Genomic DNA, 17,556 nt, shown 5'->3' on the forward strand with positions numbered 1-17,556 from the left:
TGATAGATTGTTGCTATGGGGTTCCTATGGTGTTTTTATAAGGATTTATATATGGTGTTGCTAGGTGGTTGCTATGGGGTTGCTAGATGGCATTGCTTTGGTATCCAAGATAGTTTCTATGGGATGCCAGGTGATTGCTAGAGTGGTGCTAGGTGGTTGTGTGTGCGATTTTTATCTAATGCGAGTTCAGATCCAACATAAAACTAGAAAAGAAACGTCACTGTCCGGTTACTTCTGGCCTGCTTTGATCGAATAGGTCGACGTTTATGTGAAATTTCAATATTGGCCTAAAACCAAAGTCTTCCTCGTCTCAGGAGCAAAACATAAAATGAGATCTTGTTGGTCTAAATGTGAAATTTCGTAATGTGAACAATGCAGAAACCCTGGGGAGGTGCTGCGTCTGGTTGCTCTCTCAGGAAATCAAATTGACAGCTCCTCTTGATCTCATTTTCATCAGTGATGCGCTGCTGTAAGCAGAACCACCTGCCCGAGTCTCGGTAGATATCTGGAATGCCAGGATGTTCGTGCCTGTTTATTCACAACCAGGTGAAATGTGTTAGGGAACGTTTAGGCTGTAGACTGTACCCAATTTTTAGCAAGTCTAAAGACCAACATAGCTGTAAATATAATTCCCTTCATTAAACCAGGACTAATTACAGCCCGTCAGGGTTCTGCTTGCTTGTATACACATGAGAATTATGGGCCAATATATAACATTTTTACAATCTGCAATGTTATAATCTGCAGATGCTGACGCATAAACATTTATAAAATGTAGAAATAGCAAAAATATGTATACCCTTAGTGGTCCTGAGTGTTACAGATTGTCCAGATTGCGACCATATTGTAGAGTAGAAAATTTAGTGGGAATGGGGAAAATTGCTTAAAAGTATAGTTTGGAGATAAATCCAGTGAGGATGATGTATCACTTACTCTAGATGCAGTCAATCAGCCTGAACAGGTTTTATATGTTTTATTGGGAGATATTAGGCTAATGTTGCTAACAGACACTGGACTTAGACTGTCCCTTTATTATAAATCAGCAGTGAGAGAGTTTTACTGTAGAAGCTCCAGATCTCATCAGAACAGATAAAGCAGGTGAACATAAATCCAGTAAAAAGGAGAAACAAGAGCTTCTCATTCTGAAGAAAGTAAGTAGTGAGATCTTGTCGGTGAGCTAGTCTGAAGAACAGAGCTCGGTTCCTCCAGGTTTCTCCTGGACGCCCCCCAGTCCAGCCAGCACAGCGTGGAGGATGTGTTCAACTCCATCAGCAGCAGCAGCAGCAGCAGCAGCAGCTCACCTGATTTACCATCATTAAGTGAGCACAGTGATGGAGAACCACCGCCACCACTTTCTGTAAGAGTGCTTTTTGGATTTAAGTTGCACCCATTGCTGACACAGATGTGCAAATGCACACATACAGCTTGTGTAGTGCCTCTAGAGAAATACTGCCAGTAGAATAGGACTTTCTGGAGCAGATAAACCTGATGAACCTATTGGCACCATGCTGCCTAATGCCAGACATGGGCTAGAGGGGTATAAAGCCCCCCAGCATTGAACTGTGGAGAAGTGGAAGAGCTGTGATGGTGCTTCAACCAATACGTTTAGGATGAGGTGGGATGGTGATCGTCCAACTTTCAGACCTTACTAATGCTCTTGTTGTTACTAATGCTCCTCTGAAATCTAGTAGAAAGCCTTCTTCTTTGGACAGTAGAGACAGCTACTCCAACAAAAGCAGGATACACTTTTTTCTAATAGTCTTGATTTGAGAAGAAACAATGAATGAACAAGTGTCCCAATACTTTTGTCCATTTAATCTGTATGTTTTGAGCTAGAAGTTGGAGTTAAACGTGATGACGACATTTTTTTTTCTTTTTTTGGCACAGGGCCTGAACATCTTGAGTAGTGTAAACAGCCAGATTGAGCCGTCGTTTCATGTCCTCTATTTTAGTCCTGCGGTGTCTGGATTGGAGGGCTCGTCCAGTGCCCCCATAGTTTAAACACTGCACTGTACATTAACCAGCTCCGTCCCAAAGCTGCACATCAGATGCTCGGAAATGCGGTTTGAAGTGCGATGCATCAAACACAGAGTCCTCCTGAGAGTACGTTTGGCTCTGACGTGCCGAGGATGATCCAAAACGTTGACTTAATTTGTCTCCAGCCGGACAACCAGAAGATGGCTAGCAGACAGTTTGTGGTTCTTTTGTCCTCGTATGTGCTTTAATGTGCTAAACAAACTGCGCTGTTTTCTTGTCTGTTGACTGTGCCAGGTTGGCCAAAGGAGACCCAGCCTCGTGCCTGCCCATCGTGAGCTATGCCTTCACCTCCTTCTCGTCTGCTGTGGCTGAACATCTGGTGGAGCAGGGCATCGAGCTGACCGGAAAGAATGACCTGAGCTTCATTGAGACGGTTTACAAGGTGTGTACTTCTCATATCTTCTCATATGCAGTGGGGGACCTGTGAAGACCTATACACCTACTCATGCATTTACTTATCTAACCAGCACAAGTTTGGTGGCAGAAGTGCAGTCCACAACATCATATAGATGAGAGCCAGCAGACCGTGGTCAGAATCTCAGTGATTTGTGGTGCCAGACAGGCAGGGTTAAGGATATCTGGAACTGCTAGAACTAGTTGGAGCTGACAGAAAGGCTACAGTAGCCCAGATACCCACTCTGGACGACCGTGTGGAGAGCAGAAGAGCATCTCGGAATGAACAACAACACGTCCAACCTTAAGGAGGATGGCCTACAACAGCAGAAGACCACGCCAGTAGTTCCACTACTGTCAGCCAAGAACAGAAAGCTGAGGCTGCAGTGGCTCAGCACAGGCTCACCAACGCTGCACAGTTAAAGACTGGAGACACGTGGCCTGGTCTGATGATTCTGCTGAGGGACATAGATGGAAGGGTCAGAATTTGGTGTCAACAGCATGCTTCCATGAGCCAAACCTGCCTTGTGTCAGCAGTCCAGGCTGGTGGAGGCTGGTGGAGGCACTCTCATGGTCTGTTAACACCAATCAACCATCGCTTAAGGGCCACTGACTGTTTGAGTATTGTTGCTGACCATGTGCATCCCTTCATGACCACAGTGTCCCATCTTCTAACAGCTGCTTCCAGCATTTCACAAAGCAGAAATCATCTAAGACTGGTTTCATGAACATGACAATAAGGCGTCGGCTCTGAATCCAGTAGAAAGTGCTCCTAAAGAAATCTGCAGAATTGCATGATGCAATTATTTCAGCGTCCAAACATCTGGTGCAGTCCACGGCATGAAGAGTTGGGGCTGTTCTGAGAGGTAAAGGAGGCTCTACCCTGTATTTATAGTATTTTTATTTATAGCATTGGCCCAGCATTGGTCATACAGTGTCTGAGAAAATGCAACTGAATGTCCTGAAGTTGGGTTGATGGTATCCGTTGCAGTGCGTTTGCCGTCCCCTTTCAAAATCTGTTCAGGATGTGGTTTCTTGGAGTCGTATCGCTGTTCTCTGGTAATTTTCCATTTTACTGGAGATCAGCAGCAGGCCTCACTTTTATCAGCGAGCATGTTGTCTTTTATTATCTGCTATTGACTGTTTGGATCTTGTATGGGTTTGCCTTCATCAGCCTTCCTGCCAGAAGTCCCCCTATGTGCCTGCTGATGCTGTCCTTATACCCAGCTCTGTACTCTGGATTAACTTCAGCATTAATTTGCAGATCATGTTATTATTATTATTATTTATAGAAACACGAAAATCGGATAAGATTGGTATCGGCTGATACTCAGAATTGCGAGACATGGATCAGGGGCGAGATAACTGGATTTGGACACACCGCCACATATCACCACACCATCAGATGTTTGCACTTCTGTTGAAGCACTAATCACAGTTTGGCCTGGGTATGTTCTCGGCCATCCTGTGTTATTAAACCAGAAGACTTTGCAAATAGTGATTTCTAATAGTTACTGAAGTGCTTAGCTACCCGTACGCACTTCTATTGTGAAAAAAACGGATACACACTAAATTGACAAAAGTATTGAGACAGCTACTCGTTCATTGTTTCTTCTGAAATCAAGGATATGAAAAAAAAGAGTTTATCTGCTGCTGTGCTTTTGTTGGAGTAACTGTTAATTCTGCTGTCCAGGGAAGAAGGCAGCTTCCTACTAGATTTTGGAGGAGCATTGCTGTGAGGATTTGATTGATTGCATTCAGCGACAGGAGTGTTTATGAGGTCAGGATGTTGAATGATTACCACCTGACCTCAGGATCCCCAACGCACCACCATCAATTCAGAGAACACAGTTCCTCCACTGCTCCACAGCTCAATGCTGGGGGGGCTTTACACCCCTCTAGCCCAAACTTGGCATTAGGCAGCATGGTGCCAATAGGCTCATGTTTATTTATATCCTCCTATTCTATTGACCGGGACTAGACAAGCTGTGTGTGTGTGTGCATTTGCACATCTTCGTCAGCACAGGGTGCATCTTAAAGTAGCTGAATGCATTCATTAGCAGGGGTGTCCAAAAACATGTGGACATATGTTGCACATGTCAGCTCCGTTTTCTTTGCTATTCCGTTCTGGCGCAGAACTCTGGATTTATGGTCCGGCTTTGTGTCGTCAGCCTTAACAGCTTTATCTTCAACCCTGCGGCCTTGTCCATGCGCTGGGAGGTTTTAACCCCCGTATCTGCCGCAGAAGCCTCTCTCTGAGAGCATCTGTAGCCTACAGCTGCATCCAGCCCCACTCAGCACCACTCAGCTCCGCTCAGCTCGGCTCCAGCCTCGCTCCGGCTCCCTGCAGGCAGCCTACGTCTGAGTAATTACTGCTTTTGGCTCGTTTCCACCGGACAGGCCGAGCGAAAAGGAGTTTTCATGTTGGTCCAAGCTGTCAGATACAAGCCCCATTATTTTAGGCGCATAGCTGCGAGGGCTGTGTCTTCCGGAACGTTCTCCTCTTCATTGATTCATTGACCCTTCGTGTGACTTGAACAGGGTTTTGGCCTTCCTCCCAGCCTGCGGAGCGGCTGTAGTCCACGTGGTGCGTGGAGGAGAGAAGCATCCCGGGATGCTACATGCAGTCGTGGCGTCCAGAAAGCGGCAGAGGGCAGTTGCGGCATTTGCTCTGAATTAAAGGAGTTGTAACAGGAAAGCGACATTTAGCAGCGCTGTCATACCTTCCATTTCGGCCTTCCTCCCGTGCGCTGAAGCGGACTGTTTCTATTAAGCTCTTTCCTGTGATTATTCCTGGTTGTTCCCCACATTTTCTCCTCCCTATCCAGAGTGGGACTCCAGATTCCATAAGAAACAATCTATGTCCGATTGGGTCGATATTGCAGTTATTATTACCTCTCTTAATTCTTCAAAAATAAACTGCCGGTTTTGTTACTGTGCTGTTAAGACTAATATACAGTCCCATGCAGAGGTTTCAGGCTCCTAATCCCATCATTTAAACTCCCATTTCTCAGCAGTGAGAGAGTTTCTACAGTAGAAGCTCCAGATCTCATCAGAGCAGATAAAGCAGCTGAACATAAATCCAGTAAAAAGGAGAAACAAGAGCTTCTCGTTCTGAAGAAAGTAGTGAGATCTTGTTGGTGAGCTAGTCTGAAGAACAGAGCTCGGTTCCTCCAGGTTTCTCCTGGACGCCCCCCAGTCCAGCCAGCACAGCATGGAGGATTTTTTCAACTCCATCAGCAGCAACAGCAGCAGCAGCAGCAGCTCACCTGATTTACCATCATTAAGCCCTGATTTACCACCAAACCAGGTGTTGATCTGAGGAGAACTCTAAATAATACTAGACTCCATGAGGAGGACTTTGGAGATGTTCTAATGAACACGGTGATGGAGAACCACCATGAAGAATGTTATAAGTGTTTATTCTAATATATATATACAGATAAACAGCTTTTCACATTCTCAGGGGGGTTAAAATTTAGTATACTCAGTAATGTATAATGTTCTGATCAGCCACCCTGTATTGTTCCTTGCTCAAAACGTTGTCCAGACTGAAATACTCCTTATAACTTCAGTGTGAATGGGTGGAGGTAAAACTGCTACAGGTATCGTCTGTATTGACTGGGTATGTTTTGAGAGGTTAATAGTGTTTCCACACTCTAATTACAACTCTTATTGAAAAGAAAAAAAACAAAACAATATAATTTATTATTATAAAAAAATATATGCTTTTCCATGTTTCAGCTATTGTGGATGTCTTCATGTATAGTAGAACAGTGTAAAGGCTGAATTTGTGAAATGAGCTTTGAATGACAGTGTGTGTCTCTGTGTTTTAGGTTCTGCGTGATTTCTTCAGTTATAAACCCCTGCTGACCAAGCAGCAGTTCCTGCAGGTGGGGTTTGCAGAGAGAAAGGCCGGCCTTCTGTGCGACATGATTGGTTTTGTGCTGGAAAAACACAAACAGCTCACGAGAGGCAGCAAGGTAGGAATCATGCCATTTGACTTTGAGGATGTGAAAGTACACAAAGCATACAGTCAAATGTGCTTTCGTAGAATTACACTCATTATAAAAACTGCCATATGTCTAAATGATCCATATAATAATAATTACAATTATTTCAGTTAATATTTCCAATAAATTGTTTAACAGTTGGCAGTATCTGCCAAACAAAGTCAGATTATTCTATGAACTAATAACTTACATGAAATTTTGTTTTATATTATTCTGTTTTTTCAGTTGATATGTTCAGTCAGATATGTCTACAGAAATACTCACAGCTTTCACGGCTCAGAAAATCACATATTAGAACAGAAAGTAGTCTTTTAGAGAGTTTTTACTGTAGAAGCTCCAGATCTGATCAGATCAGATAAAGCAGCTGAACATAAATCCAGTAAATAGGAGAAACAAGAGCTTCTCGTTCTGAAGAAAGTAGTGAGATCTTGTCGGTGAGCTAGTCTGAAGAACAGAGCTCGGTTCCTCCAGGTTTCTCCTGGACGCCCCCCAGTCCAGCCAGCACAGCATGGAGGATGTGTTCAACTCCATCAGCAGCAGCAGCAGCAGCAGCAGCTCACCTGATTTACCATCATTAAGCCCTGATTTACCCCCAAACCAGGTGTTGATCTGAGGAGAACTTTAAATAATACTAGACTCCATGAGGAGAACTTTGGAGATGTTCTAATGATGAACACAGTGATGGAGAACCACCAAGCAACATAGTTTAACAGTAAACAGTCAGACAGTATTGTTGATATACTCAGTCATGTGTGTGTATAGAAATACTCACATCTTACACGGCTTCAGGTTTAAGGACCAGAACTGTTCTGACTCAGTTTGGACTCTGACTCTAATATATATATATATAGAGTAAGTTGATAATTACGATATCGGTGACCCGAAAGTCACTTGGTAGATCTCAAGCATGCCGTGCAAGGCCTGGGAATGTTTCTGAACTGAAAGCATTCTCCACTGAAAGTGAGAAGGAAGCTAAAAGAAAGGTTTGGAGACCTTGTGTCCTGCCAAAGTGAGTCTTACTACTTAAGTACTGTCTGGAAGAGTGCCCAGACGTTTACGCATGCCACATTTTTCCAGTCATGTCAAATCCAGCAAATAAACATTTGAAGAAATGTTGTCATAGGTTTACGTTTGTTCTCTGTAGAAGTTTGTGTTCCCTTCCTTTCAATGAGAAAATCAATTTGACTAGAAGTGCTCAAACTTTCCAGCCTGAATCTTAATTTAATTTCACCTTGCAGTTTGTTAGCCCTCCTAAGAGGAGGCTGCTGTCCCGCAGCGACTCGAAAGCAACAGAATCTTCTCCTCACAAAGAAACGAAGAGGATACCAGCTCATACAGTAAGTCCTATAGAGATGAACACCTTCCTTTACCTACAATATCAGCAGCAGTCACTATAATATTCTTATCAAGACCCCTATTAACAATCAAATTAACGATCATTCGGGGACATTGCTTCATTGCTAGCATGTCCTGGCTTAATTTCTACCACATGATGTGATAAATTAGAGTAATTTTTAAATTTGAGGTTAAGGGGTGTTAGCTTTTTTTGCTTATGGGTATATTACTAATTTTTACTAACAAACCCATCTTCATACTCCCATTTTTGTAAATATGTTTATTTAATTCTAATAACTATTACTGTAAGATGTTCTTCCACCAAGCAGTGTAGTTTAACAGTTGGCAAGAATTGCAAAACAACGTAAATCAGATTGCATAAGATCAGATCCTATAAACAGCATAAAAATAAATAATGGCTGTTAGATATTTTTGCTTATGGGTGTATTACTAATACGTATGTTTAGTGAATAATTCATTTAATTTAAACTAATAATAATACTTCTTTCCCCAATGAGCACCAGAGTTTAACAGTTGGCAATAACTGCCAAACAACCAGTCTGATTCTTCTATTAACTAATATTTCCTAATAACTTGCATGAACTTTAATCCTGTTTTAATACAGAATTCAGTTAATAGGTTCAGTCAGTAAATCAGATATCAGTAAGCTGTTCTGACTCTGGACTGCGATGCTGTGACTGAGGGTTTTGTTTGGTGCAGGTTGTTCTGAGCAGGCCGCTGGTGGAGAGGCACTTGGGCTGTAGCACTCCAGCACAGTTCAGCCTCTCCTCAGACGAGTCGCCCCAGCAGAAGGAGGGGGAAGATGAGGACGAACCAGGAAGAAAAGATTCTTGCGACAGCAGCAGCCCTCGACCTGCTGCTCACATGGTGAGAATGTGTATGAGTCACACTCACTCTGAAACCGAGGCAGTTTCCAAACTTTTTATCAAGATCAAACACTTTTTAAAATCTAATACATAAGAGATGTTCAGATCCTCAAAAAAATACCTCATCTCACCTCAGGCACTTGTTATTAATATTATCAGTTATTATTCAGACATAGGAGCCATCTTCATAATAAACTGTGACAGGAGTGTAAATGTTGATATTCTAAATGACTGCAGGACTCATGTGCTTGAGTTCCTTAAGATTTCCCTCTCTATTGTGCGTGACGTGGTGGTTAGCTTGAGCTTGACGGACTCTGTCTGATATGAAAAAGCAAGAAGTAAACAATGTAAAAAATGTCAGCACTTGCCTTTTTTGGTCCTGACTGCTACAAATAATCAAATAATGTTACTTTCCTATTTGTGATGCCATTTAAAGCAACAGTACATGATTTACAGACAAAACAAGTTAGTGTGACGGGGTGGTAAGTAAGTCAAACTAAGAGGCGAAATAATACAAACCATGACAAAAAACTAAAATAAAGTTTTTATTTGGAATAAATATTTCTTATGTGAACACAGACACAAATACAATCCTGATAATAAAGTGTTGATTAAAAAATATAATTTATTTGGTGATATTTTAGATGAAAGGGTCATATTTGGTCAAAACGAGCATGTGAAACTGGTCGTGTGCCAATAAAAATGCTTAAAAATGGTATAAATGTTACTCTTTAAGAAATAGTATTTTGTCATATATGATGTTAACAATAACTTAATTAATAATAAGTAGCTTCAAGCTTTTTCATAGAATGACTCCTATAACACTGGCTCTCCCACCCACCTAGAAATACACAGATTCATTAATTCACACCCTCCAGTGATCCATTCGTTTGTTCACTTGCTCAGTCATTTATTTTCCACTGAGAGTTCACCATCTGCTGTTTGCATGAGCAATCTACAGTCTGTAGGAGCATCTGCTGAAGGAGTAAATGATGCCTGTAAAAAAACAACAGTACATGCAGGCAACTGCCGTTAGTCCTGTCTTATTAGTCAATTACAACACACACAACCAGTCCATGTGTTTCTGAAGGGGTCTGTGTCGGAGAGCGCTCTGAAGGCCGTGGAGGCGGGTTTGCAGGACTGTGTGAGCAGGTTGGGGAAGCAGCTGACCCTGCTGGATGCGAGACTGCAGGATCTGGAGAAGAGGATGGCCGGGAAGATCACTATAGAGCGCAGCGACTGGGAGAACCTGCAGAGCCGTGTGCTGCTGCTGGAGACCAGACTGGCACTGACCTCAGCACAGGTATCTGTCTGTCTCTCTCTCTCTCTCTCTCTCTCTATCTATCTATCTATCTCTCTCTCTCTCTCTCTCTCTCTCTCTCTCTATCCATCTATCTTTATCTATCTCTCTCTCTCTCTCTCTCTCTCTCTCTATCCATCTATCTTTATCTATCTCTCTCTCTCTCTCTCTCTCTCTCTATCCATCTATCTTTATCTATCTCTCTCTCTCTCTCTCTCTCTCTCTATCCATCTATCTTTATTTATCTCTCTCTCTCTCTCTCTCTCTCTCTCTCTCTCTCTCTATCCATCTATCTTTATCTATCTCTCTCTCTCTCTATCCATCTATCTTTATCTCTCTCTCTCTCTCTCTCTCTCTCTCTCTCTATCCATCTATCTTTATCTATCTCTCTTTCTCTCTCTCTCTCTCTCTCTCTCTATATATATATCCATCTATCTCTATCTCTCTCACTATCCATCTATCTATCTATCTATCTATATAGCTCTCTCTATATCCCTCTAACTCTCTCTCTGGCACTTTCTGATATGCTGATATTCTGATATGAAAGTTGACCTGATTTGTAAAAAGCATAAAGTTAATATTGGAAGCAAGTAAATCTTTTTTATCTTTTTCCACTGTTTCAATTTAACCAACAAAAAGAGAGAGAATAAGAGGTCAGTAGTTAGTAGAAGCCTCTTTGGCAAGCATCAGAGCTTTTAAGGCTTTTTAAGGCTTCTAGTTTGGTGAGGGACTTGGGCCGTCCTGCTGCTCTGCTCTTTACAGGTCTGTCTATATAGATTTTTTGATGATGTTTAGGTGGGGTGGGGTGGGGGGTATGTGAGGGCCATGACAAAACCTTTAGCCTGCACCTCTTGATGTAGTCCTTTTTTGGTTTTTAGGCTCGTTATCCTGCCGTAGAAGATCATCCTCTTTTCATCTTCAGCCTTTTCAAACCCAGTCTTTTCTCTGTCAGTGAGGAATTCTCTGTGCCACTGACCGCAGCACACGCCCAAAGCATGATCAGTCCTTGTTTACTTGTTTAAACCGTTGGAAATTCTGCACCAGTTTTCTCCAGACGCACCTTTGGACCTTTTGTTGCCAAAAAGTTTATAACATTTTAACTTCGATAGCCGTCAGATTTGTTTAGATGTTTCTTCGAACTCTTCTGATGCAGAATTTTGTGCACTAATGGAACTGTCTGTAGTTGGGTTGCACAGTCGGTAAAACACTGTTAGGCTCTACGGTGCAGAATAGGTAAGGACACGGTACAATAGTGCAAGGACAATAGATAAATAGACAGTAGACCTTTTGATGCTGAACTTTGTAGTGAAGTTGTCTTCTGGTGACTCGTCCATATTGGTCATATTGATAAATTTGACGGTGCACCACTACTTCAGAACCTGCTAAATCTTGCGGAAGCAATTTTGCTGTCAAATTGGGGTTTTGATTAGCCTTTAGCCTTTGATTAATAGTCCTACGAGCAGTTCTCTTGTTCTTCCAGACCTCAGTTTGACCTTCACCGTTCCTGTTAACTGCTATTTCTTAATTTCAACACAAACCGAGGAAATGACCACCTGCAAACCCTTTGCTACCTTCTTAGAAGCACCTCCTGCTCTGTGGGTATCGGTTTTGTTGATGTTGTGTTGAGTGCTAGGCACCTGCCTAGAGGAGCCCCTGGCTGCTGATTGTTGGGACAAGATTTGAGGAGTCTGAGTAGTCGACATAGTCAACTTTGTTAAGTATGGTTGTGAGCTAGCTGTAGTCCTGACAGGCTGTTGAGATCGAACCCCTTGGAAAAACATGTCAGAGTGCTCAAATCTCTTGGGGTGCCCAAATGTTTGCATGGTGGTGCATGGTTCCTTTTTTTGTTCTAAAATTATACCAAACACAAATTTCTGCACTAATATTGCTTACGCTGATGTTTTTCTGGAACTGTTTGCTTTTTGGAGATCAATCTTCTGCCCAGCTACCAGTTCACAGTAACAATTCGATATAATTTTAATTAGTCTAATACAGGGTTGTACAGTACAGTGAGAGAGTTATAAGTAAGGACAATAGACAAAACACGAGACAGGGTGCATAAACAATAGTACTTCTTCATATCCTGATCACACAGCTAGCCATCGGCAGTCTCTCTGTGGTCTCGATAGAGCGCAATTGGCCTTGTTCTCTGTAGGGTGGGTAGATGGCGCTCTCCCCCCACATCACTCTAGTGCGCCGCTGGCCGTCACTGGCATCTGCTAGCCGGGTATACGTCACAGTTATATTGGTATACGGCGTGTTGGTTGGTTGCCTGGTGACGTTGCATTAGCGGCACTTCAGAAGAGAGGTGTGGCCGGCTGCGCACGTGTTGGAGGGGGCGTGTGTTGGTCTTGTCCTCTTGTGTCGGGGGTGTTGCGTGTGATGGAAGTGGGGGGTAGGTAGAGAATATGTACAGGTTGGGTAATTGGTTGGGTAGTACTTCTGATGCTGAATTTTGTGGATGCTGAGATCTTCCCTCTGATGGCTCTTCCATATAGGTCATATTTGTGCATTTAACCGTGAACCACTACTTTTGCAGTCAAATGTGGCATCTGATTAGCCTTTAGTCATGCAACGATATGTGCACACCCTGGTGAAAATACTGGGCGATAGATACAGTATTTTGACAAGGGGTGCCCATACCTTTGCATGCCGCTGTACATGTATGTGCCATTACTATATTACATTCAGATAATCCAGCTGTATAATCGCAATTTAATATTTTGTCCATATAGTAAATCTTTTCAATCTGTGCAGGACTCACCGAAAGCAGGTGGAGTTGTTAGTCTGCCAGCCAATGTGGAGAAGAGACACTGTACAGAGGAAACGGGTAAGGATGGCTCTTACCAGCCACTTTATTTATATTACACATTAAGCTGTAGTAGATATTACTTTGGCTAAAGGCCAGAGCACACAGACCAACCATTCTCGGACAAACCCCAACATGCTTGATGTTGCAGCTGTTTTTCAGAAAGCTCTGAAATAATTAGCTGACCATGGCACACCGGTCAGACAGCACCCAACAAACCAGCAGATCTTCATATATTAACTTCATAGTGTTGAGGGCTTGCATGTTTTAGGCTCTATTCCAGGCCTTGGGGTAATTTTCACACTCTCTCTCATGGTGGCCTCCCCTGCGAGGTTATTCCTGTCCGGATCCACCATGTCCTTTTTTTTTTCTTTTTTTTTATCCGTTGTCCTCTGAAAAAATTACAGCCTGAGTTACCTGCTGCTTTTTTACCGAACTCAGCAACGACTGATCATTTTAGACCCGTCCGGATTCACATCTCTGGATTTTTCCAGGCAGCTCAATGTCAGAAAGAAATGTGTTTCGCCGATGCTTCTCGTCGTATTTGGTCTCAGAGTGCCGGTTTCAGAGCTCCTCAACTTTCTCAATCACTCTTCTTCATGCAGTTCGCAGCAGAGCAACACCACCAGCTTTTTTTTATTATTATTTATTTATTTGTGTATTGCTTCACCTCATATAAGATGGCAGGAGCGTCTGAAGTGTACTTTGAGGTTTTTGGCAATAAGTATATCCTCTCCGTCCGAAAGGATGCCATCATCGGTGTCTTAGCTTAGCAAAAACAAGCTAAATTAGGGAATCGGCAAGCTGGTTGCTATGGAAACCAAGAAAGCGTGAGTTGAATTTCAGTGGGAGCGCAGCTGCTTGTGGGAATGACCCGAGTTCAACATTTGACCAAATGTTTTTGGACAAACGCAAACAGCTGAGGCACACCTAAACCCAACGTTCGTGTCCATTCGTGTTGGTCCGGTCTGGGTGCTCTGGCCTTAAGTTTTTCAAACCATTCAGGGTCAGAACACCTAAACCTGTCTCTCTATGCTCGTCACTAGCTTTGGAGTCAGTTAAAGAGCCCATTAGTCGTTCCGCAGTGATGATGAGATCCTTATCAGACAGCAACAGCTCCTCATACACTTCTACCAGCCTCCCACCATCCTCTTCAGAGGTGAGTGTCATCCATCCATCCATCCATCCATCCATCCATTCATCCATCTATTCGTTCATCAGTCCTTCTACACGGTCTATTTCTTCTGATATCTAGTGGTTTATTAATGAGTTTGTTGCCCTGCCATTCTAGGAAGGCTTCACACTAGACCCTCACCTGTGTGAGGATTTGATTGCATACAACCATACGAGCATCAGTGAGGTCAGGTTCCTCTTTTGCTTTAGTCCCAGACTCCATTTCTTTACACCAGATGTTGGAGAATTGGAGTTTGGAGGTTTTGATTGCATACAACTGTGAGAGCTTTAGTGAGGTTAGGTACAGATGCTGGAAGGTTAGTTCTGGCACTCCAACTCATCCCAATGGTACTGGATGAAGCCCCATCACTCCAGAGAATGCAGCTCCACTGCACTCCACACTATATATTGGGGCAGTGCTGGCTCAGCGGTTGGAGTACCGGGCTCGGCAAACTGCTGGGCCCTTGAGTAAGGCCCTGTACCCTCTCTGCTCCCAGGGCGTAGGCAGCAATGGCTAAAGGCTGCGGCCAAATTCCATCAATGGTGAATATGGCCTTAGGAACTTAGAACCAAGCGCTATGGGCCAGCTGTGTACACATGAGCCTATTATAGTATAGTGTGTCTTTCCATCATCCAGCCAGCCATCCATTTAATCACGATGGTTTTAATCAATAAAAAAGCAAAATCCTCAACTATAATAACCTCCTCCTTTGTGAGGGTGTGAGATTAGGACACAACGAGAGCATCCTGGCATTGTCTTGATGTTGTTTAGTTATCAGGGAACTCCTTGGCAAGCGGCCGCTGGCTGCTGAGCTTTCATTTTTGACCTGTGGGTCCTCTCCCGCACCTGCTTCCAAGTTAAAGAAGAGCGAGTTGCTGTTAGGACTACCAGTCACAGAAACATGGTTTTAGCTTTCATGCTTTGAGGAAGAGCAGATAATTAAAGCTGATATGTTGACTCTCCTGTGGTAGATGATGTAATTTTTTTTTTCTATAATAAAAAACATTACCTTCTCTTTTCTAGGAGAATATTAAAGAGAGACTGGAGAGAATAGCCAGCATGTAAGTACTGCTCTGTGCTCATTTATCTGTGTTTGTGTGACTTCCTCTTTGAGCCTTATTGCTGTATCTAAACAGGCAATAATCCAGAATATATCTAGCTCCCGGCACTAGCAGAGTAACGACTTAACACATGTCTCCTCTGATACATGAGAAGCCACTCACCGTCTCTTTTCTAACCGCTGCCAATGCAGCAGCACCGGGAAGCCATCATGCCTACAGAAAAGCGCCAGGTCTGCGCAAGGAGTGTCGCAATGCTCGTTGCTATCTTACACCCCGCCAACAGTCTATTTTCACTCCTCCCGCCTGCGTTGTTTAAACAGCAGCGCTGCTTGTGAATATCTCTACGCTGATGGGTGCGGTAGTTTAGAAATGAGGGGTGGTCAGGTCAGTTTCTGGAGTATTGCTGTGTATCTTGGCAACGGAAAACACAGCAGGAGCTCCACTGACTGAAAACAGTCTAGACAGACGTTCGTCAACAGTCAGACGTTCGTTCGTTGCTATCTCAGCAGTGAATTGCCAACACAGGCGTGTGCAGCTCGACGCTCGTACACCCCCCCTCACGCTTTACACCACTGAAATATCAACCCGCCAAGGTCAGTCAGACTGCACCTGGCTCTTAAAGGGAACGGTGAGAGACACGCTGATTGGTTTATTACTGCATGTTACGCCCAAAACAAACACACCTGATTAATTAAGAGACTTCTGCGAATTTCGAGGTGCACTTCTTTCCGTCATTGCAATAGCAAAGACCCTCTGACGCCCCCTAAATCAAGAGTTGTGGTACACGGTTGACTGCTCGTCTAAGATCAGCGAAAATAGGGCCCTATTCTGACATGAATATGCCACACAGTGGTGGCTCAGCGGTTAGAGCGCAGGGCTATCGATAACAGGATTGTGGGTTCGATTCCTGGGCTTGGCAAGCTGCCACTGTTGGGCCCTTGAGCAAGGCCCTTTACCCTCTCTGCTCCACGGGTGCTGGAGTTGGCTGCCCACCGCTCTGGGTGTGTGTGTGTACTCACTGCCCCTAGTTCAAATCAAATCAAATCAAATTTTATTTGTCACATACATAGTCATACACAGTATAACTTGCAGTGAAATGCTTTTATGACAGTCTGCTCACATCAAAGCTATACAATAAAAATCTACATTTAAACTTAACTAAACCTTAACTTAATGAAGTAAAGTCCAAAAGAAAAATAAAATAAAAATGAAGAAAATAAAAATAGAATGTTACATTTAAGTTAAAGAATAAAATATAAAAATATGAAAATATAGAAATATAAGCAAAAAAAAATAAAAATACAGAATACAAATATACAAATATATATACAGAGATGAAATAGTGAAATAGTTCACTAGTGTGTGTGTGTTCACTACCTTTACCTTTTATACCTTTACCTTTAATATGTACAGTGAGGTCTAGTGTTTCTCAAATATGTATCATTATACTTGATTTAGGCATTCTATTTTTTTGTTGGCACCAATAAACTCTTTTTAATAAACTTTTTTTTTCCCCCCAGGATGAAGAACACGTCCAGCCTTTTGAAGGACATAGAGCCCACCATATGATTGTGTGTTACAGTGTCAGCTGAATTTAACAAGTCTAGATGAATGTAAACGGGTTCAGGGGAGCTCATCTGATGGCCAGTAGGTGTTGGTACAGTCAGCATCACAGTATTTATTTATGTTTTTTAACGAGCTGTTTTTTATACGCTTTCTCAAAACGAGGATCAGATGAATGAGGATTGAGACTAGCTGAGGTCAACATTTTTCACATTATGACTGCTGCATGACCTGATATGACCACTTTTTGACGTTGCTGTAGCTGCATGTGGTGCACTCTTCCAAGTAAAGGTGCTACAAAAAGGTTATTCAAGCAGTGCCATAGGAGAACCACTTTAGCCTCTGTATTGAAGCATGTTAGAGAAGTGGTGTAAAGCTCCTTTACTCTCTTGGTTCTTCTGTGGTTCTCGATATAAGAACCCTGTGTAGCACTGAGTGTGGGTGAATTTCAGAAATATGTGCCTTGTCCATTAGATGTCACTGTAACTCTGACCACAGATGCCTTTAATGTGCCTTTGCTGCCCTCTGTGGTCCATGCTGTGTGTTTCTGGTGGCAGAATCACTGTGCCTTCATTTCCCATCCTGCTTTCAGATCAAATAAAACCATGTAAGCAATGGCGATGTGTGTGTGTGTGTGTGCGTGGGTGTGCGTGTGTGTGTGTGTGTAGCCTATTTATTCTCAGCTTGTTCACGTCTGTGGATTTGTGCGGATGAATTATTGATTTCATTCAGCACTCTGGATGTTCCTTTCGCAGTGAGGGAGAGAAGCTAGAGGAATAGCTTCTGATTGAGTGACGCCGCTGTGTTCATGAAGGTATGCAGGCTCAGGTCTCTGTAAATAATTGCTGTGTGTGTTGTACATTCTGCTCCAGTGGAGGCCTAACACACGGGAATGTAATTAAAGTTGCAGCAGACGCTGTAGCCCTCCACCTTTCCACCTGCTCTCAGCTGGATCTCCAGAGAGCGGTCTGTAATGGCTCTTGG

General features: G+C 43.1%; 1 protein-coding gene across 2 annotated transcripts in view; it reads left to right on the plus strand.

Annotated features, from left to right (window-relative positions):
• Positions 1–17,308, plus strand: part of cep44 (centrosomal protein 44) — a 21,762-nt gene extending 4,454 nt beyond the window's left edge. For both annotated transcript variants that reach the window (XM_072677154.1, XM_072677155.1), the window contains exons 3-11: positions 2,272–2,419; positions 6,267–6,413; positions 7,682–7,780; positions 8,499–8,666; positions 9,756–9,968; positions 12,723–12,795; positions 13,821–13,933; positions 14,972–15,009; positions 16,530–17,308. In XM_072677154.1, coding sequence (XP_072533255.1) covers positions 2,272–2,419; positions 6,267–6,413; positions 7,682–7,780; positions 8,499–8,666; positions 9,756–9,968; positions 12,723–12,795; positions 13,821–13,933; positions 14,972–15,009; positions 16,530–16,578 — 1,048 coding nt within the window. In that variant the 3' untranslated portion in view covers positions 16,579–17,308. The remainder of the gene's footprint in view (positions 1–2,271; positions 2,420–6,266; positions 6,414–7,681; positions 7,781–8,498; positions 8,667–9,755; positions 9,969–12,722; positions 12,796–13,820; positions 13,934–14,971; positions 15,010–16,529) is intronic.
• The last annotated feature ends 248 nt before the right edge of the window (positions 17,309–17,556 follow it).

Source organism: Salminus brasiliensis, chromosome 4 (genome assembly GCF_030463535.1).
Source record: "Salminus brasiliensis chromosome 4, fSalBra1.hap2, whole genome shotgun sequence".
Lineage (NCBI taxonomy): Eukaryota > Metazoa > Chordata > Actinopteri > Characiformes > Bryconidae > Salminus > Salminus brasiliensis.